This window comes from Caloenas nicobarica, chromosome 17 (genome assembly GCF_036013445.1).
Source record: "Caloenas nicobarica isolate bCalNic1 chromosome 17, bCalNic1.hap1, whole genome shotgun sequence".
In the NCBI taxonomy this organism is placed as follows: Eukaryota; Metazoa; Chordata; class Aves; order Columbiformes; family Columbidae; genus Caloenas; species Caloenas nicobarica.
In genome coordinates, this window is record NC_088261.1 from 3,841,790 (window position 1) to 3,867,260 (window position 25,471).

General features: G+C 44.7%; 3 protein-coding genes across 12 annotated transcripts in view; 2 read left to right on the forward strand and 1 right to left on the reverse strand.

Moving 5' to 3' along the window:
* Positions 1-7,685, forward strand: part of NCOR1 (nuclear receptor corepressor 1) — a 59,133-nt gene extending 51,448 nt beyond the window's left edge. For 2 of the 6 annotated variants that reach the window (XM_065646864.1, XM_065646869.1), the window contains 10 exons: positions 64-560; positions 1,008-1,136; positions 1,717-1,874; positions 2,126-2,349; positions 2,768-2,905; positions 3,476-3,618; positions 4,822-4,875; positions 5,978-6,199; positions 6,747-6,929; positions 7,179-7,685. In XM_065646864.1, coding sequence (XP_065502936.1) covers positions 64-560; positions 1,008-1,136; positions 1,717-1,874; positions 2,126-2,349; positions 2,768-2,905; positions 3,476-3,618; positions 4,822-4,875; positions 5,978-6,199; positions 6,747-6,929; positions 7,179-7,366 — 1,936 coding nt within the window. In that variant the 3' untranslated portion in view covers positions 7,367-7,685. The remainder of the gene's footprint in view (positions 1-63; positions 561-1,007; positions 1,137-1,716; positions 1,875-2,125; positions 2,350-2,767; positions 2,906-3,475; positions 3,619-4,821; positions 4,876-5,977; positions 6,200-6,746; positions 6,930-7,178) is intronic. The other 4 variants (XM_065646865.1, XM_065646867.1, XM_065646866.1 and 1 more) reach the window with 4 other exon arrangements.
* Positions 7,686-11,048: 3,363 nt separating this feature from the next.
* On the reverse strand, positions 11,049-14,886 carry TTC19 (tetratricopeptide repeat domain 19). Of its 4 annotated transcripts, none has more exons than XM_065646874.1 (10): positions 14,694-14,886; positions 14,559-14,613; positions 14,236-14,346; positions 14,114-14,152; positions 13,520-13,576; positions 13,211-13,272; positions 12,598-12,692; positions 12,248-12,402; positions 11,815-11,977; positions 11,049-11,357 (listed from the first exon to the last, which is right to left on the reverse strand). In XM_065646874.1, the coding sequence occupies exons 3-10, from the start codon at positions 14,335-14,337 to the stop codon at positions 11,224-11,226; spliced, it is 807 nt and encodes a 268-aa protein (XP_065502946.1). In that variant the 5' UTR covers positions 14,338-14,346; positions 14,559-14,613; positions 14,694-14,886; the 3' UTR covers positions 11,049-11,223. The 4 variants fall into 4 exon arrangements, with proteins under 4 accessions (XP_065502946.1, XP_065502943.1, XP_065502942.1 ...); XM_065646871.1 differs by having other exon boundaries at positions 11,049-11,354; positions 14,559-14,632; XM_065646870.1 differs by having other exon boundaries at positions 14,559-14,632.
* Positions 14,887-14,893: 7 nt separating this feature from the next.
* Positions 14,894-23,705, forward strand: ZSWIM7 (zinc finger SWIM-type containing 7). 2 transcript variants are annotated; one of them, XM_065646875.1, is made up of 6 exons: positions 14,895-15,404; positions 15,485-15,580; positions 17,457-17,478; positions 19,226-19,328; positions 22,693-22,797; positions 23,409-23,705. In XM_065646875.1, the coding sequence occupies exons 2-6, from the start codon at positions 15,505-15,507 to the stop codon at positions 23,523-23,525; spliced, it is 423 nt and encodes a 140-aa protein (XP_065502947.1). In that variant the 5' UTR covers positions 14,895-15,404; positions 15,485-15,504; the 3' UTR covers positions 23,526-23,705. The 2 variants fall into 2 exon arrangements, with proteins under 2 accessions (XP_065502948.1, XP_065502947.1); XM_065646876.1 differs by having other exon boundaries at positions 14,894-15,580.
* The last annotated feature ends 1,766 nt before the right edge of the window (positions 23,706-25,471 follow it).

The window sequence follows — 25,471 nt, forward strand, 5'->3', positions numbered from 1 at the left end:
CGATGTGGGTCTCGTTCATTTTTTCATGTGATATAATTCAGAATATTCCATGTTTGCCAACAGGCAGCTCACCCCTGGAGCTCCCTCTATTACTCAAGGGTTGCCAGCTTCCCGTTACAATACTGCTGCTGATGCCCTTGCAGCACTAGTAGATGCTGCAGCCTCTGCTCCTCAGATGGAAGTTGCCAAAGCAAAAGAGAACAAGCATGAAGGAACCAGGATAGAAGAGAATATGGGACGCCGGTCAGCTGTGGTTACTGAACAGCAGCAGATTGAACAGAAGACGCTGGAGGTAGAAAAGAGGCCTGTGCAGTGCCCCTATACATCTGCAAATTTTTCTGGTGGCAAGTCCCAGGGACAGTCTTCATCGGTAGTCTATTCAGAGGCTGGTAAAGAGAAAGGACCTCCTCCTAAATCCAGGTACGAGGAAGAGCTGAGAACTCGAGGAAAGACCACAATTACTGCTGCTAACTTCATAGATGTGATCATCACTCGACAGATTGCTTCAGACAAGGATGCACGAGATAGGGGCTCTCAAAGTTCAGATTCTTCCAGTAGTTGTACGTATCTTAGTAACTATCTACTTCTTTGCTGTCTGTTGTAGCCTTTTAGGGAAATAATAACATGCAAAATGATTCTGATGTTCAATGATAAAATATTCAGCTCTGCACAGTAGAAACACTTCACAGACAAATACAGTTTTTGCATATAGTGACTCAAGATTCTTGCAAAATCAGAGTTATTTGCTTTGTTCAGATTCCATGCTACAACATGAAATGCAGGATAATAATACTAACCTTGTCAGAAGTCAGGAAACCTAAAGTTATTTGGTTTATGTTAGAACACTATTTTTGTGGAAGTATTTGGTTATCATTAGTAAAAGACAGTGGTTTGGCTTTCATTTCACTGCTGTGATTTTAATGGAAGCACTAGTGTTGCTATGTATGGGCAACAAAATTTTTCTGGTTTATTTACACCTTATTCCACAACTTTTGCTTGACATTCAGTATCCTCCCACCGATATGAAGCTTCTGGAGATGCCATCGAGGTGATTAGCCCTGCAAATTCACCTGTACCTGCTCAAGAAAAGCTACAGGCCTATCAACAAGAGACACCTAAACCAAGCCAGGCAGAGAGTAAGTTTATCTGCAGATGCAAATATCCTCACAATTATCTTGCTTATATTTACCAGCTCCATGAACTCAAAGTTAAAGTATCTTGGGAGTCATTAAGTGACACATTCTTAACTTCTCACAAACTTCCGTTGGAAGTATGTTGTTGCAGTGATCTGTGGAAAAACTAGAGCAACTGTATTGGAACTGACACTTGGCATTAAATAGAGCTCCTCTACATTACAGTGCAGCTGATTTAATAATAAATTTATTTTCAATAGATTCTTTAAAATTAATGCATATTGATGTCGATGCCCGCAATTTTTTTTTACCTATTGGTAAAACTCAAACTATTACAGAACGGTTACATTACAGTACAGGTGAGAAATGAGCTGAAATTCACCTGCATTGTGGAATGAAGCTTTATTTATCTATTCTAAATAGTAGAGCCTATGTATGAAGGGGGAAAAGGTGGTTATCACACAGGATACCTAAAATCTAATGCAGAAGCACTTCGTCTTTTAAATTTGTAAGCACAGAACTTTGAAACCTTGAAGCCTCAGTAATACCATCTTAACAGACTGACCTTTCCTTCTTCAACTAGGTGACCCAAACAGGCAATATGAGGGGCCGATTCACCGCTACAGGACACAACAGGAACCCCCTTCACCCCAACAACCTCCACCTCCCTCTTCCCAAGCAGAAGGGATGGCACATGTGCCCAGGACCCACCGACTCATCACCCTTGCTGATCACATCTGTGTAGGTTTATTTGCATGCTTTTTTTCAGATGTGAAATGCTATATTTTTATGAGGAAAATACTTATTTTGGAACATAATACCAATTCTGTAATTATTGGTGTTACTTGAGGATATTATACAATATATACGATAATGTGCCTGAACTTATCTCATTTATTGCAATTGGTCTCATATTCATCTAGTTCATGAATATGTACACTCTGGCCAGTGTCTGACCAAGATCTCTTTTCTATTTTTTTGGCCACAATCAGCAAATTATTACACAAGACTTTGCTAGAAACCAAGCAGTTTCTCAGCCCTCTTTGCAGCCTCCCACCACTACATTCCAGAATTCCACCCCTGCTCCAGTGCCTGTTTCTACCCGAGCAAAGACATCGAGTTGCTACAGCCCTGAGTCACAGTCGCAGTCTGTCCACCACCAGCGGCCAGGTGCTAGAGTGTCACCTGAAAATCTGTCTGACAAGTCCAGGGGAAGGTAATCTATGTATCAGTTTAACTGCAAATTTAATTAATGCCCAAATATGATATTTATTTAAAAATAGCACAGTAATCTTGATGTAGATCAGAATTAGAGGTATCTTTTGGTCTTTTTTTTTTTTTGCACTATTTTTGTCAATTGCTTGGCTCCATAACACAGCTTGCAACTGTTTTCCCTTCACTTCTTATGCTTAATTTCCAGTCTTTAGAGGGATGAAGATATTTAATTACTTAGAACTTACCAGTGTCGTTATGGACAATTCAAAGTCATCTTTTTGAGGTCCCCAAGCGTACTAAAGCGTGTCACACATAACTAGACATAAGTAGTTATGCAACAACCGGAATGCAATTACATGTGTAAACTACTGCTTTACATGCATTAAGAGTACTTATCTGTCTCTGAATTATGGATGTAGACCTGGAAAATCTCCAGAGAGGAGTCATATCTCTTCAGAGCCCTATGAGCCAATCTCGCCACCTCAGGTCCCCGTTGTACATGAGAAACAGGAAAATGTTCTTTTGCTTTCCCAAAGAACTGAGCCTACTGAACAGAGGTATGTGTAAAACTGAATTTTTAAAATGTTATTCTGATTCTTTGTGCTGTGAACAGTGTCTTTATTATAAAGAGCAGTTTAAGCGATCTCCCTCTGGTACCACAGGCAAGTTGTTAATCACTGTTTTGCACTAGCATTCAAACTTAGATACTTAAGATGTGCTGGGGACAAGAGTGAGAAGATTGTAAAGAGGAGGAGCAGCTAGGATGAGTATTTGGGCTTCTGGCTTAAACACTGCATCGCCTACCACTTTGCAGTGCGAATGCAGGTCGTAAGGCAGAAATAGGCAGCCCTGAGATAATTTGTAGGAGCAGCATCTCTGTGTCACACTCCAGCACAGACAATGACATGGTCACCTTTTCTGTGAGCTGTAGAATCTTAAACTCTGTTACCTGGATAAAGTGGATGTTCGTGGAGAGTCATTAGACTTGTCTAATCCCCAAAAAGCAGGCTGAGGAAAGAGTGAAAGCATGTGAATGTTGGTGGTTTCTGCCTGACTGCTTTTGGAAAAATGTAAATGTACGTCTTGGAAGAATGTTCTCTGTCTTTGACACGTGTTGGTCTTGGCAGGACTGACTCCCGCTCTCCGGGAAGTATCAGCTACCTGCCTTCATTCTTCACCAAACTTGAGAACACTTCACCCATGGTAAAATCCAAGAAACAGGAGATATTTCGAAAGCTGAACTCATCTGGTGGAAGTGACTCTGACATGGGTATGCAGGACTTGCCTTTTCACTGAATTTTTCCAGCTTAAGCTTTACATCACTGCTCTCCACAGATGTCCTAACTGAAACATGTTTCAAATAACATATGAATTAATACAAATTTATGAATATAAAACACACATGTAATAATTTATGACCAAAGAACTGGAAGGTTGTTGGCTTTTTTCCTTTTTTTTTCTTTTTTTTTTTCCAATACCAGTGTATGTAGAACTGTCAGATTTAAGCTTTTTAACATTTTATTTTAGATGGAAATGGTTTCTGAAAACCATAGAAAAAAGCTTAATTAATGAGTTGTTAAAAGCTGTCTTGAAAACTGAATGTTTTGTGTTTTCTTGGCCCTTATGATTATGGCTGTTAAAAAGACATATTTTAATACAGTTTCAGTAATGGATAATGACATAGTGGAATATGATACTAGAACTATATTTTTTTGTTTTTCTCTTAGAAACCTTAATGGAACTTTGTATCACACTTATCAGTAGTAAAAGTTTAGCTGTTTGTGACCTCAGTACCTAATAGGAAGTGTTTATTTGAAAGTGAATGCTCTTGCTTCAAGCAATAAATTAATCTCTTAGAAAGAGGGCTGTGTCAGTAAGGGCTGCAATATTCTTTTATTGGTTTCCCATTGTGTGCACGATAGATTTTGCTCTTTTGAAAATTTCGTGTGCATGCTTGGCATACAAACACTCTTTCCATTACTGCCAATAATCTTTTCATTGACACAGTGAATTCAGTCTTCTGGTTAAAAATCTCTGTTCTCAAATTGGACATAATATAAGTAATGTTGGCGAGGGGGTGTTTAGCCATTCAAAGTTGTTGTCTTTCATTTTTTTTAATACATACAAATGCTCAGCCTGTAAGGTTCATGTTAAAATATGTATTTAGCAAATCAAATGCAGCTTTGCATTTTAAAGTATATAGACTGTGAAACTTCAAAAAGTCAGTCTGCTTCCTGAAGTAACGTCTTTAAAAGAAGGCCAGACACCACCACATAAGATACTTTTACCCTGGTATAGAGCATTTGCCTGAGAAGACATAGATGCACGTTCATCTTAGAAGACTAAGAAAGAAAAAACAGAACATTGACAATAGTTCAAAGTAATTACACCTTGCACATTAGGACTAGTAGTGATCACTTGTAGTGATCATCGATGCTGGAAAATGGAATGAAATGTTGTGCTTTAATTGCAGCAACTGCTCAGCCAGGGACTGAAATATTCAATTTGCCAGCAGTCACTACCTCAGGTAAGATTTTCAGTAGAAGAAACAACATATGTTTCAGAAAAAATAAACTAATGTAATATCTTCCATTTATATGCTTTGAGGAGTCCAGTAAACAAGGAAGATGATGAAAATTTTTAAAATTTGTTTCTTGTGAAGCAAAAATGACCAAAGGAAAAGTAAAATGACCAAAGGAAGTTTCAGAAAATATTTTAAATGGAAACATAGGCAAGAATGTTTTGTTTCTGTGTGCTCTGCGAATCCTACACAGATGTAGAAGTCATGAAATTGGTTAGCATCTCACTTGATATAAATTTAAATACAGTGTAGTTCAACAAAACTGGAGCTTAGTTCATCAGATGTAGTTTACTTCATAAACTGGTGTATTTAAAATAGTGATAGGGTTTTTTTCTATGATAAATAAAGAATAACCCCCTCGGCTTTCTGAGACGGGGAAATTAAACGTAACCCATAATTTAACTGTGTTTAAGAAGCGACTGAGACAGAGAATTGAACTGAAATGTGGGAGATAAGAACTGCCAAATCTGAATCTTGAGTTGCACCACGATTGACTTTACACAATTTTGGCCAGTCACTGTCCCATCTGGTACAGTGCTGCTGTCTTTTCAATGGAGAAAGTCCCGATCTCCGTTAATTTAGATCGAAGAGAAGCTTTTGCAATGAATATTTGCCAGGTATCACATTTCACAAGACAAATGAGTATGGATCATAAATGAGAGAAGGATTCTTCTGGTCTCTTACAACTGAATAATAACTGCAGATTTTACTTAATATGCTATCACAATCAGCATGCTCAGCTTCCTTTGCTATTTAAAAACAACAACCAAAAAGAAAGCAAAATTTACCCTCTTGCAATCAGTCTGACGTAGTGGCACTCCTGGCGTAGCTCTTCAGTGTTTGCCGGCATGTCTAACTTCCAGTCATTGTGAGCTGCTTTGGAGCATGTAGCTTTGCGTTTTGAAAAATCTCATCTCTTTTTTTTCTTTTTTTTTTCCCCACCTTTCTGCCTCTCTAAAAATCTTTTCCCACATCCCTTTGTAATTTCTCTGAGATGTTTTTTGCCTCCCCTTCCACCTTTCCCTGTATGTTTTCTTTTATCTCCCAGGTGCAGTCAGTTCTAGGGGTCCTTCCTTTGCAGATCCTGCCAGCAATCTGGGTCTGGAAGACATTATTAGGAAAGCATTGATGGGAAACTTTGATGACAAGAGTGAGGAACATGGAGTTGTGATGCCACAAGCCATCGCAGTCGCACCTGGCAGTTCCAGTGCTGCAGTATCAGCGAGCAATGAGACGCGTAGGGAAGAGGCTAATCCATCACCAAATTCAGGTGAGGTATTGCAGCTGCTAAATATGAAGATAAATTAAGGGTTTGGATACATTTGGTGTCACTGAAAATCACCGTCTTTCCTCTGGAAGTCAGAGAGATAATGTTTCTGTTCCCTCTCGTGGGCCTGGCTTCCAAATAGTGCCAGTGACTTCAGGAGCATTAGCCAGTATTTCTCAGAGAATGACAACACTGATGAAAGGGGAAGAGATAAGGGGGTGTATGAGATACCTGGAGCTTCTCAGTGGTGTGATGACAATGGGTGTGTAGTACATCACCTGTAAAAAAACACGTGACAGTGGGAACTAGCTTGAACTGAGAACGTGTCCCTTCCTGAAAATGGAAACACAACTCTGTTGTGAAAGAGTAGGGATTTTCTAGCAATAGGGTGTTAGACCAGCCTAAATGGTCACTGATTGTTGTAACTCAGCGTGCCAGAAGGCACCAGTGTGAAACTTCTGTTTGCTGCTAAGTGATAATTTAGAGAAACAGAGAGAAGCTAAAATGCAGTATAACATTTTTCTAAAATTTCTGTCCCTTCTATTTCCAGGAGGGGGAGTGGGCAAGCAGAAGCTCATCGGCAAGTCAAACAGTAGGAAGTCGAAGTCTCCCATTCCTGGACAGGGCTATTTGGGAACCGAAAGACCTTCGTCTGTCTCATCTGTGCATTCAGAAGGGGACTACCACAGACAGACTCCGGTGTGGGCCTGGGAAGACCGGCCTTCATCGACAGGTGAGAAATGTGTTTCTTTCAAACTTAATGAATCAGATGTGATATTTTTGGAAAGGTCAGATGTAGACATATTGTATCATTGCTATATTGGTCAAAAGATTAAAGCACCTAGATCTAGGTTTCAGTATATGAGTATTTTCTGAAACAGATTTTCTGCTGCTTGTCACAACCAAAACCAGACTGTCTTTCAGATACAGGTCTCTTAGACCAGCTCCTGGTTTTGACTTGGAGAAACTCTCTTTGATTCAGGTTCGACACAGTTTCCCTACAACCCGCTGACCATGAGGATGCTGAGCAGTACGCCGCCAACATCCATTGCGTGCGCCCCACCGTCCATGAGCCAAGCAACCACTCACCAACAGAACAGGATCTGGGAGCGAGAGCCTGCGCCACTGCTTTCAGCACAATACGAGACTCTGTCTGACAGTGATGACTGAACTATGCAGAATTATTTTTTTTTTTAATTTGCGGGTCAAAAAATAAAAAAATCTATTTTTGACTTGTGCCCATAGAGACTTTCCAAGAGAGCAAGGGCCACACAGTGAAGAATTGATGGAGAGTCCGTTAAATGCCTTCTGCACAGGCCATGTGTTGGAGGATCGTGATCAAGAAGGTCGACTTACTAAAGATAAATATGTAAAGAGTTTTTAAAAATGTGGACTGTTCCTGTTCTACATCTATTTGTAAAGAAAACCATAATGTCTTTAAATCATTCTTCTGTAAATAGAGAGTACTTTTTGCAGTGTTTTTTCCCTTGCTATAGTATCTGGTGTACTTATGTTCAAATCATTGCCTAAACTTTGGGGGTCATTTTGTAACTTTTTTTAAGCATTTTCTCCAGCGTAGAGTACTCTTCATAACCCTAGCCTCCCTCCCAGCCTAGCCTAACAGAACCCTAGCATCCTTGCCCATTTAATGCCCTGCCACTTCTTGCAGGCATTGTGCTTTTATATATATTTTTTTTTCCCCTAGACACACTTTCTCAGTGGTGTTCAAGCTCTTGTGAAAATGTTGATTTTTAAAACTGACCCCTTAATGAATTCTGTACATTAACATAGTCCGGTTCGCTGGAATAAGATGATATATTTCTTTGAATTTTAAACTCTGCCACATTGTAAATTTTTGGTGCAGTTGGTTTTATTTAGCAACACTGCAGAAATATTATTGCATGGGTATGTTATGGTTCATTTTTAAAAGGATAAAAAAAAAAAAGCTTCTGGAGGCATACCTCACTGTTATGCACACTGGGAATTTTAATTGTGCCCCAAAAGCCTATCTTAGTGTTTTCTGTTTCTGCATTGTATGCAGTCAAAACAGGCTACTAAATTTTAGTCATATTTAACCACAGCAAATGGCTTATCTGAACAGAGGCTCTGGGTGGGTTGATAAATCCTTTAAGAAGAAAAACCTCGACATCCCAAGTTTAAATAAAACAAAATGCTTTTATAGAATAATTGAGCAACACACGAGTCAACTACTTGGCTTCTGTTACAACCAGTTTGAAACAGGTACTGTGATTTTTACCTTCCTCCAGTCTGATTTTAAAATCTTGATGTAATAATTATTTTAAAGTCTGCGTCCCCATCCTGATCCCTGGCCCTATAAGCAAGCTTTTGGTGGAAGTCCTTACAAATGCTTGGCTTGACTCCTACAGTGTGCAATACTTGTTAGGGTGATTTTTATTTTTATTTTTAAATTGTATATGGTACTAGGAAAGTCTCCTTAATCGTTCATCTATCAATGCCTGCTATGATGTGCCTGTAGCTCGCGTATACATACATCTGGTTAGTTATATCACAGGGTGTCCTGACATCCATCTTCAAGAGCATCTTATTTTTTGCTGCACTGACCTCAGGAAGTGAATTTAAATCTTCCGGGGTAGAAGGACTGATTTACAGATAGCACTGAGTGGGGGGGACATAGTCTGTCAGATTCCAAACTGCTTTTGCATCTCATCGGTGAACAGAGTTACTTTCCAGTCAAAATATTTTTAATTTAACACTGTATTTGCAGTACATTGTATGGAAGGTATCATGGAGCTGTGTAACCTTAAGCTGTGTAAGCACTACATCTTATAGAGGCACTGTAATAGTCCAGTTACAGACAAAAGTACAGAACTATTTATCGATAGCAAATTTACTTTGGGTACTTTAGAGAAGCCTTTTTGCCCCAAGTGTGAGAAAGAAAAAAAAAATCCAAAGGAACTCATGTGGAAACTTGACACTGCATTGCAAATACGGAATTATTTTGCTACTTTTTTTAAACACTGCATCAGAATAGATTGGTTGGCAGTCTTAAATCTCTTTGCAGTCTTTCTCTAAGAAATATTTTTTCTCACCCTCTTATCCTTTATCCTTCTGGCTTGAAGTAATGAATTTTTCATCCTGTCTGTAGACTTGTGCTCTTATTTTAACTTTTTTTTGTTCCCACAGCAACATATACTGGAAAACAAATTGATCTGCCCTTTTTGTAGATTTAAATTTGGAGTGGAGTGTTAAGTTTCATTCTAAAACTCACTTGTTCTCTTTCTTAGTGTAAAAAACACAATGTGCAAGAGGCAGGTGGAGACAAATGTCTTTGCTAACTGTGCAGTCAGAGCATGTTCCTTGCAAAGCTTCATGTGGGTGCTGCTGCAGCAGCAGGATCGCCAAAGTAGGGTAGTCACCTGCTCCTCAGATACAGCTTGAGTGCCATTTGCACATAAAATGTTGCTGCTTTTTTGTTTGTTATCAGAGTTCTAACTTCTCCAGTGTTAAAAAAACCTCTCCAGAGCCTAAGTTAGGGTTTACCACAATTCCAGTCATCTTCAAGTATGGAATTACATCTGCCCTGTTTCAAACAGGAAGGTGTTTGTAAATCATGTTTACAAAGTGTAGTTTACTACAAATTTTTAACTGATTTCTGATCAGCGCTTTCACAATGCTTTCATCTTTGATATGTTTCATGATTCTGATATGAGATCATTTAAGACTTGAAAATCCCATGCATCATAAAACTCAACTTTTTTTTTTCCCCACACAATGTCTTCAGTAGACAGTGACTTCTGGATTCAGACCAATCAATAAAGGGGATCAGTTCTCCATTTGCTTTTCCTGTGTCTCCCTCTTGTTTTGCAGCATCAAGCTATGTTCACCAGAACAGGCAGAACACTTCCCTGAGGGGGTGCTGCAGGGTTCCCAGTTAACACTGCTGGAGTCTCAGGTCTGCCACTTCAAAACCAGAAACCAGCACTTTAAAGATCAGCTTTAATGTGTTAGAGCATTTCTGTTAGTACAAGCATGCCTGTAACAGCCATGTTTTTACTACTTAGCTTTCTGAGAAAAAAGCTGTATGTGCAACAGAGAATTTTCCCAGCTTCAGTGAACATCTAGAAAACCTGCATGCCTCTTCTTAGCAAAAAGTTAAGCAGAGCTGAAGCCACTAATGCTGCTGTAAGTAAACTAATAGTGATGCAATTACCATTAAGGATTATGCCAAATAGCTGAAGTTCTTATGAATGAGAGGTTAAAATAATGCTCTGTTAGTAACAGAACTACAAATTTAATATGGATTTGATAACTTCTGGTTTTATCCTCCATCATCTTTAACATATGGCTTCCTTGCAGGGCAGAACTGATGTTCTGTGGTAGAAGCAGGCTGTTTGCAATAAATTCACATGAAGGCATGTGATGGTTTGTACATAACCATCTTTTCCAACAGAAAGCCTGAGACTGTAGCACTGACCTCTCCAAGAAAAGGACAACAGCTCTGGCACTTGGTGTGCTGTGGACTGGGGTAAGGAGGCAGGTGATCTTCAAGCAACCTGTTTGAAAAGGACATGGAGCTACAGCTCTGTCACAGTATGGATATAGCCTAGGAAATGCTCTGTTGAAGTGAATACTGTTGAACTAGAGCACTGACAAAGTACACCCTGTTGTGCCAGCCAGTGTGTAATGAGTCAGACAATTCTGCCTGTTCTCTTTTTCATGACTTGGCTTTACTATAGCCATCTTGAAAGGGAATATTTCTGTGAGCAGTCAGGAGTAGCAAATGGCTACTCCTTAACTGCACTTTGCTGGCAGCTGAGACAGTCAAATCACTAGCACAGTAGGTCACTCTAACCATAAACTACACCACAAATTTACAGTTAAGATTTCACAACTTTATTTTGGGCTAAGTTGTTGGGCAATAGCAGCCCCTCTTGTTAAGCAGTCCTTAAACTCCTCATTGTTCCGCTGGAGAACTGCACCAACCTGGCTGCTTGTACTTGACTCGCTGCTGTCAGCCACCTCGAGGCTGGACTCTGTGGCCAAACTTATTTGGAGCCCTTTCTCCTCTTGGCCAGCTCTGCTAGTTCTTCCTGGATATGCTGGACAGAAGCAATATCTCCCTTCTGTTGTGCCTGCTTGAGAGCTTCTTTGTACACTTGCTTTGCTTGCAGAAAGTCTTCTGTAGCAAGAGGAAAAAGTAGCATCACTGCCCACAGGCAAAGGATGGGCAGAGGGCTACTTGGAACACTTCAAGAAGCAGGGAGCTTCAGAGAACATCCAGCATAAGGTGCCAACTAAAGGAGCTAGACAGCCGCAACGATTACAGGACAACGTGCTGTTTCAGCATTAAGATCTCATTGAAATAAGTCTCAAGCATGTCTTCTGTCCTCTTGGAACCAGTTACCATACAAGGGAAACTAGATTCCCTGGCAGCCTTTTGAGTCAGGTGCACCAGTGCTGCATTTGTCTTGGACAGGACCCTTCAGCAGCTGAATTCAATTTGAACACAACACAGGTTGCCTACACCAAGTCAGGAGACCAACTGCTTAAACTACAAACATCAAAATAACGCTATAGTTCAGTCCTACATTACAGGTACAAGCACAGTGACATAGGCCAGACATTTATTTACTTACCTTTGTGCATCAGAATTGCTGCCAGGTTATTGAGCACCATGTGCTCCTCGGGATGTTGCGTCTCCTTGGCCAGCTCAGCTGCCCTCTTCACGTAGGAGTAAGCCTCATCGTAGTGTCCCTGAGCATCCAGCACAGTTGCTAAATCATTCATCAAGACCACAGTCTGCACCAGGACAGAAAAGGAAGCGTCAGAGCAAGACTTTTGTGGAAGGCTGGGCCAGCAGGAGCACCACATTCATCCCCCTGTCACACTAGCAAAAGTAGCACTTCCTAGAGAAGCTTTCAGTAAAAAAGTGTCTTATATTTATATATCAGCATGTTGCATGCTTGTTCTTCCTGGCAGGAAAACAGAACCTGATTTAGTGCTGTCTGGTTTTGATGTCAGCAAAGCTGCTTTTAAGGCTGCCTCATTCCCTGGGATTGTACACGTCACCTGTGGGTGAGTCTCTCCCTGAACATCATTTGAGATCTGCAGAGCCTTCTCATACATTTGCTGGGCCACTGGGAGCTGGTTAATGTTTAGGAGATAGCGAGCATAGGAGTCTAGGCTCATCCCAAGCAAGAGACGGGTGTTGGCCTTTTCTTCAACTGCAAATAGAGAGGAGTGGAAATGATCGCTTCTGCAAGATTAAGCATGAGTCTCCATCCTGTGTGAGAAACTCATGCAGTGTGAAGACAACAAATTGACATGAAGATGGTGCTCAGGCAATATGGAAAGCAACATCAAGGACAGGGAAATGGAGAAAATATGAGAGAAACCTTCAGCAGACAAGGCAGTCCCACCTGGTAAGACATCCTCAGGCAAGTCCTTTTGCTTGGCAATCTTCTCCTCTAAAGTCAGGATGCAAAACTGGTAGCCAGCCACAGCTAATTTGTGCCTGCAAAGTGCAACAACTAAGCAAAGCAAAGCTCCTTCCATCCATCACCTTTAATACCTTGATGACTCTTCCCCTTCACCAGACCCTTCTTGCCCTCAGTGCTCTCTTCTTGATCATGGCCTGGACCCTCCTCTTGACCCATGGACAAAGGGATCCAAGAGGTGGAGAGGGCCCCTCCTCTCCCCCAAACAAGACCAAGACAACCCATACCGATGCTTCACTGAAAGACAAAGCTGCAAGTTACCAGCCACCAACTGCTTCAAAAGCTTTGTCTCCTGTGAGAGGTGGATTTAAGACTAAAGAGCTCTGTCCTTTATGGCTCCTTCTGCCCTAAGCTGGGCAGGTCTAACAGCAATCACTGTGCTACGTGACAGCGGGCAAATATCATGCCTGTGGGAAATTTAAGTTGATGGTATCTTTTCATATCGAAGCTTCCTCCGGCACTTTAAAGAGCCTCTGCTTGGCCACCACTGCCACACTGAGATGAAAGCAAAAGATGCCTTTAACAGGGAACTCACTGTTTCTGAGAAGCATAGATACTGGCCAGCTTGAGGGACATCTCAAGGATTGCATTGTCATCCTGCCAGGAGGACACACAATGCAACTGTTATTCTTCTTGCATCTCCCCAGTAGAAACATTACTTTGCCAGAGAACTGAAAATGCCCATCCTGTTGTCTCCAGAGCTGCCATCCCCTTAAAGGAATTTTGTGAGAAGCCGGCAAGCTCAGAGCTAGTATTGCCAGCTTCCAGCAGGAGGTATTACAGCACAAGAAACAGACCAAAGAATTGTTAATGCTTCTCCCTGAAAGACTTCATCAGAACATACCTCCTTTGTGTCCCCTGCAAGCAAATAGCTCATACTTGCTTTGTAGAGCTTTTCTGCCTGAAATGAGAATTTTGAAGACGATACTGAGGAAAAATGGCAGTTAGAGCAAAATATCTCTACCCTGTGCGGACGCAGGTTACTGGGAGAAACCTGCCTCACAATTTGTGACATTTACATTGTATGTCAAGACCAGTTAGAAGTGAGAGAGTAACCAGAGCCCAACAGCACCGCCAACTAGCAGAGTCCCTTCAGTTTCTACTGCAGGACTGCTCCACCAGCTATGAGTTTGCCACATCTGTGTGCGTTTAGGGCCTGCCTGGACTCTCCTTGGGACAGTCACCTAAATGCTTGACTGTGGCATCTAGAAGTAAGAAGTATTCCTTCCCTTTCACACCATTTTGGAGCTCAAACTGTGAAAGCATCTTAGCAGCCCGTGCTCCACGGGACCGCAGTCCCGAAGCAGATTTCTGCTGTACACCGGGAGATCTCTTGCCTCGCAACCCTCAGCGTGCAGCTTGTCACAGCACGCTGCACCTTCAAGAACCTGTCAGCCTCTTCAAAGGGGAAAAAACAAACCAAAACAGAGTTACTCACGTTGTCCAGCTGCCCCTGCATGTAGGCCACGTTTGCCATCTGGAAGAGACAGACAGTGCCGAAGCTCCACACAACCGCTCCTCCTTCTGCCTACAGCTCCAGCCGGCCCGGAGCGCACTCACCATGCTGGAGGTGTACACGATGGCGTCCCTGTTGTCCGCCTGCTGCGACAGCCGCAGCGCTTGGTGCAGAATCCGCTCGGCCTCCCCCAGCTCCCCCTTCATGACGCTGAGCTGCAGAGAGCAGCAAAAGCCGAGGGGCCGGTCAGGGACCTCCAGGAACCGGGCACAACCCCCCCCAGGAACCGGGCACAACCCCCCCCAGGAACCGGGCACAACCCCCCCCAGGAACCGGGCACAACCCCCCCCCAGGAACCGGGCGCCCCCCAGGGCCCACGCGTGACGGGCTCCCGCCCCACTGAGGTAACACGGCCCTGCAGCCTGACCTTGGCTTTCTTCAGCAGGAGGACAATGGCGTCCTCGCCGTCCTCCTCGGCGTTCCTGGGGAAGAGCGAGAGGGCTGCGGGGCGAGGGTGACCCCGCACCGCCCTGCCCGCACCGCCGCCCGCCGCCCGCCTCACCTCCCAGGAAGCCCAGGGCACCCCCGGCCGGCCGGGCCCACCGCCGCCGCGCGAACCCCGTCCTGCCGCCGCCCTCCTCCTCCTCCCCGCGGGCCCCGCCGCGCCGGGCGGCGCGGAGCGGCCGGAGCCCCGCGGGGCAGCGCCGGGCGGCCAAGCGGCACAGCAGCCTCGGTAACCCCGCCGCCAGCATCCCACCGCGCGGGCCCTTTAAGAGCTCGGCCTCGCCACGTGATGCGGGACTTGCGTCACTCGGGGCAAAGGGCGCTTGTTGCCATGGAGACGCGCGCTCATGGCTGCGCGGCCGCAGGTAGGCCCGGCCCGGCGGCTCTGAACAGCTCGGCCGCGGCTCCGCCGGGCTGGGGGAGCCTCCGGGGGCCGCAGCGAGGAGCAGCCGCCCTCACTCCCGCTGCCGGGGCCTCGCAGCTGCCGGCCGTTCCCTGAGAGACCCCGCGGGGTGGCGGACGGGCTGTGCGGCCTCCTCCGCCGGGAACTGCCTTGGCCCAGCGCCGGGAGGCTCCAGGCCAGAGCGTCCTCCTGTTGCCGGCTGTATCGCCCCCCTCGCCTTCCACGGGATCTGGTGGTACTGAGGGACACCTGTGAGCTTTTGAGAAACCCTTTGTTCCGAGAAAGTGTAAAAACCACAGCTCAAAAGGTGCTGAGGATGCCCTTTCCTTGGCCCCGGTGCAGCGTTGAGATGAGAGTACTGCCCAGGTAAACTGCCCTGGTTTTAGTACCTGTGGTGACCTGAGTCATTTCCCAGTGTCTCCTGTCCTCATCTGTCTTGCTTCCAGTCACGGCCAGTGCCAATGAGATGGATAGTACCTTGGCAGCAGTGGCAGAAGAGCTTTTGAAAGAGATCAAAAAGGCTTTTCAAGAGACCTCGCACGGTAGGTAAAGTGAAAACAGAACCATCCCAGCAGGCTGGGGGCTGTGCACTGTCACACCTTTAGGTAGCAGTGAGGAACGCTGGCCTCTTGTTTGCGTCTTCTGCCGACTCTGTCATATAAGGGGTGGCCTTCGCTTTCAGGACTGGCAGAGTAAGATGTGGAGGCCACGTGTCTTTTCTTGCATGCTTTTAAAAGTAGAATATTACAAAAGTAAGCATATTTGGGCTTCCACGTTTCCTTTTACAATTAATCCCAGTGGTTCTGCGTGTATTTAACTGCTGTAGTTAATACAAGTTGTCTGGACACAAAGGGGTGTGAAGCACAGATACTGAGGAGCAGCCCCCTTCTGAAAGTCAGGATCTTCCAAAAATTAGACCACGTTGGACATTTTTTGGAATGTGGGACCTAGGGCAGCGCTGCTTGCTTAGAGCTTGTAGTGCAGGTGGTTGCACTTGAGGGATGATAATTTGTATCCTTGTAGGTAGGCATTTTGTTGGGCTGGTTTTATAGACTCGCTAATCGCAAAACTAGAGTCGAAAGGGGAATCTTCATAAAAATCATCATATTTCATCACTGTCCGGCAGAGGGGGGTGTGTTGATGGTTCCAGGGCTAAGAACAACTTCCCTGTTGGTTGAATGAAGCAAGCATAAGCCAGCAGTTAAACCTTGGCCAATTCTAGCAGCTAGTAAAGAGCAATTACCTGAATTGCACTCTGGATTACTAAGGTAGTTCTGTAATCTGTGCTGAAAGAATATTACTGTTTGTGTTTACTTCATACGTAGCACAGAATGGTTCTTCCTAAGGAAAGCATCTATTTAAGGAATATTTTAACTGCACTAAAACCAACCAAATAAACATACAGAGAGGTCTGTTTGAGTACTACATTTGAGTGGGAAATGAGCTGAGACCTAATGTCTAAACTGTCAGAGTGACAACTTTGACAGCTTTTTGGCACTCTTGGAGTATGGGTTCTATCAGGTTAGAGTAGATCCAAAATCTATATTTGACTTTTTAAAAGAGCTTTATAAATCCTGTTGTAAACTAGGGAAAAAAAAAAAAGGTCAACATTCCTTTTAAGGTATACTTCTCCTTGAAGTACCAAAATAGTACTAAGACACCGAGACATAACTGCAAGGACAAACTGATCAATCACTTTAGATAATCAAGTTATGATAAAGTTGTAAAGTCAAACCAACAGCAATAGAAAATATTTTGAATTATTGGAACAAAGGATTTTAAAGTCAAAAGTCTTGATCTTCCAGTGGAACATAGAGACGTAGTACACTGTGTCCCACTGGTGATAACAAAGATCAGACTGGATGATCAGAGCATAAGCTGTTAGCTACAACAAACAGAATAAATTTCTTAAGTGTAATTTTCCATCTGAACAAGAAATTCTAATAAGTGAAGACATTATGTTTCTGTGTGCTGTTTTAAAAGCTATAAACTAATGGCGCCCTGCAAGACTATGCTGGGAAAAGAACAACATTTTTGAAGTTTTGATGCCAGAGTTCTCAGCTCATGCCAAGAGAGTTTCAGGGAAACCAATATATATATTTTTAACCAACTTCTTAAAGTGGCAGAGTAAAATGTGCTGTTTCTTGCATGCTTTTAAAAGTAGGATATTATAAAAGTAAGTATAGTTGAGCTTCCACATTTCTTTTTAAAATTAATCCCTGTGGTTCTGACTGTATATTTAATTGCTATACTTGATAAGTGCCTCAGCACTACCATAGCAGATCATTTTGCTGGCTGGAGCACTGTCCTGTGTGGCCTCTGGGGCTGCATTAGGGGGACACTGGCCTCCCCGTGATGTTGATGTCTCTCACAGTGGGGAAGTTCAGCAAAATGAACTTCGTTTTCTTTTTGTTGCAGTCCCTGATGACCTCCTGCTGGGGTAAGTGTCACCTGCTTCAGTTCTTGTCCCAAGTGTCCTGCTAAAGGGCAGTTGATAATCTGCTCTCATCATACTACTGCTATTTTTTTCGTATCTTTGACCAGTAGATGTTTCTCATGCACAGTTGCTACATGTTTTTGCTGGTAGTGGAAACGAAGACCCAAGGAGAGTTTCACAACTTCTGCAGCCCTCACTAGTTGGTGGCAAAGGTAGAGAAAAGACGCCATCACAGTGAAAAAGGCTTTTCAGATTCTTCTTTAACTTTGTGTTCCTGCCAGGAGAGGAGATGACCAGCAACCCTTCAGGCATTAGTATCTTCTGGTCTAAAATTCTCTAACATAACACTTGGGAAAGGCATGCTTGCTGGCTCCCTCTTCTGGGACCACAGTGGCCTTTGAAGAGTGGGATTATATTTGACAAGTCTCATAACTTTTTTTTTCCTTCTTGTCGTAAAAGGAAAAAAGAGGAAAGAAATCCCCTTGTTAAGTTTAATAATGGTTGGGTGGTAACTCTTGGCAGTCAGATTTCCATCAATTCCATGACCAACAGCTCAGAAGTATTCTGATTCAATTTCTGAATCTCTTCCAAATCTCTGAAGTCTTTGCATTTCCTTTGGGTATTCCCCTTACTTATTTCCTGTTTGACTGATCAAATTATATACATGAAAAAAAAAGAATTCTCCAAATTTGAAAGAGTTACTGAAACTCATTAAACTCAGGCCCCGTATAGTCCCAAACCTCATCATTAAGGAATGTCTTACGTTGAGTGTTCCCCCACCCACCTCCTCTCGGTCCTCGGATAAAGCCAGTCCTTATTGCCCTGAGTTTGTGCAGCTGAAGTTTTGGTCTTCCTGGAATAAGTCTGTCTGCTTGGCTTGTTATCAATGAGATTGACTCAGCCGCGTAGGTCAGCCATGCTACGGAGATGCCAGGGCTCTGTCTTGGCTCTTTGTGTCCTCGCTGCAGTTGGAAAGGTTCCTCTGCTTTCTCCTGTTCTGCTCGTGTTTTCAACTATCTTTTCATCACTGCAGATTTGCTTGTTGTTTTTTACCCTTGTAACTAATCTGGACTACACGGATCTTTCTCGGTGGATAAAAGGTCTGTAAAGTTAACTGAGTTGCCCCTGAGCTCTTTGGAACACATTCAGAGCAGCTGGATGTACAGGTCTAGAATAACTTTTAAACCTATGAGCTGTCTGGACAGTAGGCTAAAGGTACAGATGTCTGCATTTAACATAGAGCTTATCATATACCCTTGCACGGCATCAGCAGTGCAGTAGTGTTTGGTTCATAGTGCTGAAGAAGAAACACATAAGGTGTAATGTCCTGTGTAAGAAAAAATCTTTGAAATGCCTTGTAATTAAATCTGAGTGGGATTTTGCAAAGAGGCGTGAGACTGTTTGGGAGCATCTTGGAAATTTGGAAGTTCTTCTAGGAAAACGAAAAAACAGCTTCAAATAGTTGGCAGAGTAGAGGCTGTCCTTAAGGACTGAGTCCTGGGGTTGTCGCAGTGGGACGGGGCAGGGATTGTGGTCACTTGGTGAAAGCCAGCAAAGCTGAGAAGGACAAACGCACTTTATTACTTCGTGGAGTAATTAATGGGGTTGTAAATGGTGGAATTTTGGGAGGCAATGGGAACCTTTGGCTACAGGCCTTCTGGACTCCATAGGGCTAAATCCTATGGATTAAGGCTAAGCCAGGTGGTCTCGTTTTGTGGTGTGACCTAATTAGAAACACGTTCTTTTTCAGGCTGAAGTTCATATTTGGCTCATCTACTGTCCCAGCATTGGATTTGGTGGATCAGCGTTCTGTCACCCGAGTCACGTCGCCCAGCGGAAGGACTGCATACCAGGTATGTGGTTTTTTTCTCTCTTCAGTCTTACTTTCTGGTGATTTCCAGTTGACATGTGAGCCAAGATATTCCTGACTTGCGTATCATGGAAGGGCACTTGGATAAACATGGAGAGAATATCAGTGTTTTACAAACTCCTAAAGTGATACCGAAGAGCAGTAGCCACAGAGTAGAATTAGAACAGCATGGTACACTGCTGATTTCTTTGTGGCTCTCAGCCAGTCAAAGATGATTTCGTACATGTTTGTGGGTATCATGATCAGAAGGAAGTTTTCCAGGGACTGCTAATTTTGCTTTATTGCTTTCATCCTGTCTGGTGAAGGCAGTTCTTCCATCTGACAAAGTGTACGCAATGGAGCATTATCTGCCATCATGTTTCTTTCCCTGTTGCACTCCAAATCCTCAGTGTCCTGAGCACTCTTGACCTGCGCTTGGCGGTAGGATCCTTGCTGCCTGGGAGGAAGCAATGCAGGCCAAGCCCGTGGGTTTCATTCTAGTTCACTGTAGCCAAGTCTGTGAATCACAGAAACATCTTCACAAAATAGCGTTTTAGGGAGAAGAGCTCAATTAGCCCTAAAGATCAAAATCCTCTTGTAGCACAAGGATTGGAGACCTACATCACCCAGGGTCTGTGCCTGCGTCCTCCCAGCTGACAGGCAGCCCGCAGTCCCTGCCTGCGGGTGCGCAGGTCCTTCTGAGCAGCATTCTGCTTTAGTGGAGCTTGCTTGCTGATTAAGGCCGTGCTGATGAGTTCGTTAACAGAGGAATCTGAAGAGAGATTTTCTCTGGGGGTGTGAGGCTGGTCCCATTGCGAAATTCTTCCTCGGCACAGCTGTCTGAGATGCAGAAACGAAGAGCAGAGCCTCCTCTGAGGCTGCTGGCTGGAGCAGTGACAGTAACACAGTCCGGGGCCATAGAAACTGAAACACCAAGTGGGACACTGCACTTCAGAGTAGCTGGCTAGTGTCACTGGCTCTTCGTTCATGTGTGTGTGTGGTATAGACACATATCCCAGCTGTGCACGCTTCTCCCTCAGCACAGAAGCATGCCCAGTGCAGTGGGGAGCGGGGGAACATCTGCACAGTCATCCCGTTCACCTGCCATTTGCACCCAGATGTGGTTGAGCTGGAATGTGAGGTGGTGCTTTCACTTACAGCTGGGTCTAGAGAACTGTTGTCATGGAGGCCATGAAGCTGGTCCTATTGTGAAATTTCTTTTGGTCATCGTAGCCAAATCTGAGATGTTGATACTTCACAGGCTAAAATGCTGTTTGCATTCTGTATCACCCAGCACATCTCAGGTCCTGCTTCAGGGGAAAACGGCTCTGCTCAGACAGGCCTGAGGACTGCAGCCGGTAGTGTGGGCAGCTCTTGCCCTCAGGAACTGAGATGGGAGAAGGAAGAGCCCTCAGTCAAGTGAAGGCTATGATTTGTCTTTTAATGTTTGGGCATTAAAGTCCTTGCTACTTAATAGAGGAGTAGCACTCATGGGGTATTCAAAGTCTGATACTTCAGAGTTGTTAATCATCCCAGAAGAGCTTGTATAATACCTGCCTATGCTGCAGACTAAAGCCAACCCTTGTAACTCTGAGTCAGGAATAAATAAATCTTCCCTGCTGCAGAGGTGGCGGATGCTGGCTGATGGTGGAGCTGGGTTTGGCAGAAGTGTCAAGTGGTGAGAAGGTGGCAGTTGGGGCACCTATTAGCTATGCCCGAGCTGCAGAGACGCTGTGAGCTGTGGAGTGAAGCCAGTAAGCAGGAGGACAGGCAGTGCTTTAGCCCTCCTGCCAACTGTCACCTGCATTGCTCACATCCTGCGCTTTTATTGAATTTTTCTTTTTTATGTCTTTTTAAAACTAATTTCCTAGAACTGTATGGCAGCCTGCCCCACTGCAAAGGATTAGAGAATCATGTCCTGGCACAGACTGTGGGGCTGCCCGGCTGTATGCTGGTGGCAGCAGTAGCTGCCATGGGACCACAGCTGGCACTCCTGGCAGGGACACCACCAGCCAGCAAGCGCCTGGAGATGAGAGAGGTGGAAGGAAATCTCCCAGCTTCTCAGTGCCTGGCTTGGCTGCAGTGACCAGAAACAGAGGCACCTTTTTCTCTTGGTCTTTGGATTTTAGATTCTGCCTTATTAGGCAGAAGCTGCGGTCGTGCCATCTGGGTCAGGACAGGGGAGCACTAAACTCAGCCCAAATCCGGCAGTGTCTGCATCTTCCCCCTGGAAAGGCACCATTTGGATACTAGATCTTGGAAAAAACAATCAAAGGGGCTAGAGAAAAACAAACTTATCACGAGTGAAATAAACACAGCCTGGAGTATAAGGAGGGCCCAGGGTAAAGGCCAGACTGAAAAAAGAAAGGTTTACCCTGGAATGGGATTGCAAGTCTTGTGTCCTGAATCTGCTGGGAGTTAAGGGGGATTGTGAGGCACAGGCACTTCTGTGGGAGAGCTGAAACTTGTGGACGTTACCTGTTGGGCACAGAGTGCAGAGAGAGCTCCAGGGGACAGCGGAAGGATCCCCTTGCAAATGTAGCTCTGGACTGGGAGGGATAATGTTCCTCTGGAGGGATTTAGAAGTGCTAGGGGTGTCCTGGAGGGGAGAAGCACTCCACAGAGCTCCACTGTCTCTTCACTTCTTTGTATTTATCTTGGATTTAGGTGTCTGTGTACCACAAACCATGCAAAACAGCATGTGGGAAAAGGAGGCAGTGCTGTTCCCAAACCAGAGATGGAACAGGGAGGCTTCTTCTCTGGAGACTTCAACTTTGTTTATTCAGACGAAAATGGATTCCATTAGCTGCAGCTGGTTTTGGGAGCAGAACAGCAAGAGCCTTTGCATCCTCCAGACACTGGAGCTGGTTAGAAAAGGCCTCACTGCGAGTACTCGCTGCTGCTGTCCTTCAATCCCCAGGTCCATGGTGGCCCTGGAGTCACAAATCAGCTTTCTGTGACAAGAGAGTCTTTGTAATCTTCAACTGTCCTGTGTCTGCCAGGACTGCGGGAGGGTGCTCCCTGGAGGGGCTGGCACCTCGCTGTTCTGCCGATTTTGGGACATCAAGGGAGGGAGCTCTGCATTACTGCCCTTTTCCTGAGCTTTTTAGCAGCAGACAAGTCACTGGAGCCAGGGTCTGCTGTACGTACAGGAGTGCATCCTCGCCCATGGGGAGAGGAGTGTGTAGAGCCTATGAGAAGGCTGGGGAGCTTCAAGCTTAGCGGGGTCGATGCAGTGTTTGGGGACACTTGTATTGCAGGACCTGCTCACCTGTTCCATGCCGTGACTGTGGAGAGGACGTAGGCCAAATGCAGGCTGAGTGAGAGAAATTAGAAGTGACCGAATGCTTTCTCTGCCTTTCTTTCAGGTCCTCGGGAGCTCAGGGAAACTCTACACCTGCTACAGTTCCTGCCACTTCTGCACGTGTCCCGCTTTTGGTTTTACTGTATTGCAGAAGAGTGAGAGCCTTCTGGTAAGTTGTCTGCTTGACCTGGGGCTGGACAGGGCACAAAAGAGAAGGTTGTGCTCTGCTCCTTGAACCTGGGCAGCCTGAGGTTTCCAAGGGAGCAAATGCCTGTGTTGAGTTGGCCATGGAGGCTGTGCCTGCTTGATCTGGCCTCTGGGAGTCAGGTATTTGGGTGGAGCTGGGCCTTACAAGGGTTAGGGAGGGCTTTTGTTCTTAATAGCCCATTACTGTTCTGACCTTCCAGAGATTAATAATCCCTGGTCTCTTGGTACCAGGGCTATTGCTGCTAATGGGGCTGCCACATGGAGTCTGGCTGATGAAGTGATGCAGTTCAGGTGGTGCCAGTGAGAAGGGGCTCAGGGTACTAACCCATCTGCAATTATGGGGATGGCATCAGGAACCAGTAACACTTTGTGTGTCAGATCCCTGTACTACGTTATCCTGATGGCAGAACTGACCTGGCACAACTTGGTGTGCCAAGAGGGAACCATGTTCCTGGGAGGGATGAGCACTTCATTAGACCCATTCTGGTCAGGATGCATTTTTGTGGCTTCCACATAGAGCATGACATTCCTGTGTTGCTCCTTCTGTTAATTTGGCTGTGCTATTATTTGCAGTGCAAACATATACTTGCCGTCTACCTCAGTCAGGCCATGGGAGCCTGCCAGGAACTAACTGTCTCTGAGGAGCAGCTCACAAGCATCTTACTGACCGAGGAAGAGGATGAAGGATGAAGGATTTGGATCACATGTGGATGTGCTTTCTGTGTACCCTTCTGGCTGTGTAACTGGCATTTTTCATATCTACAAGGCTGTCAAATGTTCATCATGGCTGGTACGTTTCTTCCTATGCTGCAGCTAAGCATGACATTAATTAGCAACCTTGCACTGATGGATTAATTAATAAATGTTAAGAAGCCTGTGTTGACTTCAGTTTCATTTATTTAGGCTATTCTTGGGATTGCTAAAGATGTTTGAACTGATCTGTAGTATTGTGCGGTCTGTGCTTCTGCTGTGCTTACTGTGATACAGGATCTTTGGAAGCATCACCCTGGCTGCTGTGCATTTAAATTGACCCATTTCAGAGAAGTTGAGCCCCTCACGCTGGCCAGCAAGGCAAGGCTGTCCCCATCAGACACACGCCAGCCGCTGAGCTGCGAACCAGCTCCTTCCAGCGCTGTGAACCCCAGCCGGTGCTCTGAGACTGGGCTCCTCCTCGAGTACAGCGTGGCCTCATATGACACACCGTGCGAACACAACACCGCAAGAAATAATGGGGCACAGGCTGAGCCAGGTTGCGTAGGTGGTAAATTAAGCATTCTGTGTGTAAATAACAGTTACTGCAAATACAAAAACTGAGCAACATGAGGAAAACATATCCACCCTATGTACATCAGAGCAGTAATGAGTGATAGCTGAATAGCTACAGCTGCACTCGCTACAGAAAGTTCCTCTCCTATTTTTACTTCACATTTTTATGGAAACCTTCAGAGCTTTGTTCTTGAGGAGGGGGAGAGGTGTCCTATTTTTATTTTGCCTTGAAATTACTTTGGCTCAGATCCACGAAGGCACTTAATGTGCCTAAAGACCGCAGTGACCCAGGCCATAGTTAATAATGGCTAGAACAACCCCATGGCACAGTCATACTAAGGGAATACGGCATCTGTCTGCAGGCATTCTGACTCATAAGAGGCATATGAAAGGCAGCAATCGTGGATGCTGAGCTGCAGTGCGAGCTGTCGCACATGAGCAACTGTTCTGGAATCAGCTCTCTCTGCATTCAGCGCTGCGTTTCAGTCTGTTCCTGCTGTCCAGAGTTTGGCTCATAATCAGCCAGCGGGAGAGGAGACTTGACATTCTTTGTTGTAAGGATAAATGTGGCTTGCAACCACTTTGCAACACTGCCAGACCTGCAGGTGAAATTCTGCTTGTTTCCTGCCGTGATTAACCGAAGGAACACAGCCAAAGATAATACAGGAGGAAGAGAGAGTCAAACCCTGCCCAAATGGCAGGAGGTGGCTACATACGTTAGCTGGACTACGACCAAGGCAGATGCAGCAAAGCTGAATGGGGCTGTTAAAGGAGAAACACATGGGACAGTAACTCTTAGCTACAGCTCTGTATCTCAGATACTGGCATCTCCAAGAAGCAGCTGAATAGTTAAATTTGGACATTGCATAAACATGTACAAACCCATTCAGAACTTACTGATGATTCACCAAGGTTTGAGGCTGGCTCTGACAGCTGAGCTGCTACACACACGGCATGAGATCCATCACTCCTAGTGAACCGTTCTCTGCCTGCATGGTGGGCCCCAGGTCATACCCGCAGGTCATGCCAGCCGGCACAGCAGGAAGAGGATTTCTTCATTTTCAACTGATTTTATACTGTATTTGTCATCGTTTATGCCAAAGAAATGAAACTCTCAGGATCTTCTATTGCCCCCCTTTTAGTGCAACGCAGTTAAAAAATAATAATAATAATAATAAAAAGAAAACTGCTTTCTATATAATTCAAGTACAATTTTTCAGGGACAAACTGCTTCAGATACCACAGTCTGCCCGCTGGACCTGTGGCTGTGTTTGAACTCCCTTCCCTGCCCCTGGCTCTAAGGCTGCTCCCTGTCTCTGCCTCTCTCCATGAGGAACCACTGAAAACCACATTTAATGCATATCCCTGCA

What these genes read in the sequence shown, in the direction of transcription:
- TTC19 (XM_065646870.1), bottom strand. Translation starts at nt 14,883, where the DNA reads ATGCTGGCGGCGGGGTTACCGAGGCTGCTGTGCCGCTTGGCCGCCCGG. An exon ending in TGCAGGGGCAGCTGGACAAC is followed by an intron (nt 13,577 to 14,113) that starts GTGAGTAACTCT and finishes TTCTCATTTCAG; the next exon opens with GCAGAAAAGCTCTACAAAGC. An exon ending in AGGGAGAGACTCACCCACAG is followed by an intron (nt 11,978 to 12,247) that starts GTGACGTGTACA and finishes GTCCTGGTGCAG; the next exon opens with ACTGTGGTCTTGATGAATGA.
- ZSWIM7 (XM_065646876.1), top strand. Translation starts at nt 15,505, where the DNA reads ATGGATAGTACCTTGGCAGCAGTGGCAGAAGAGCTTTTGAAAGAGATC. An exon ending in TTTTCAAGAGACCTCGCACG is followed by an intron (nt 15,581 to 17,456) that starts GTAGGTAAAGTG and finishes TTTTTGTTGCAG; the next exon opens with TCCCTGATGACCTCCTGCTG. An exon ending in AGAAGAGTGAGAGCCTTCTG is followed by an intron (nt 22,798 to 23,408) that starts GTAAGTTGTCTG and finishes TATTATTTGCAG; the next exon opens with TGCAAACATATACTTGCCGT.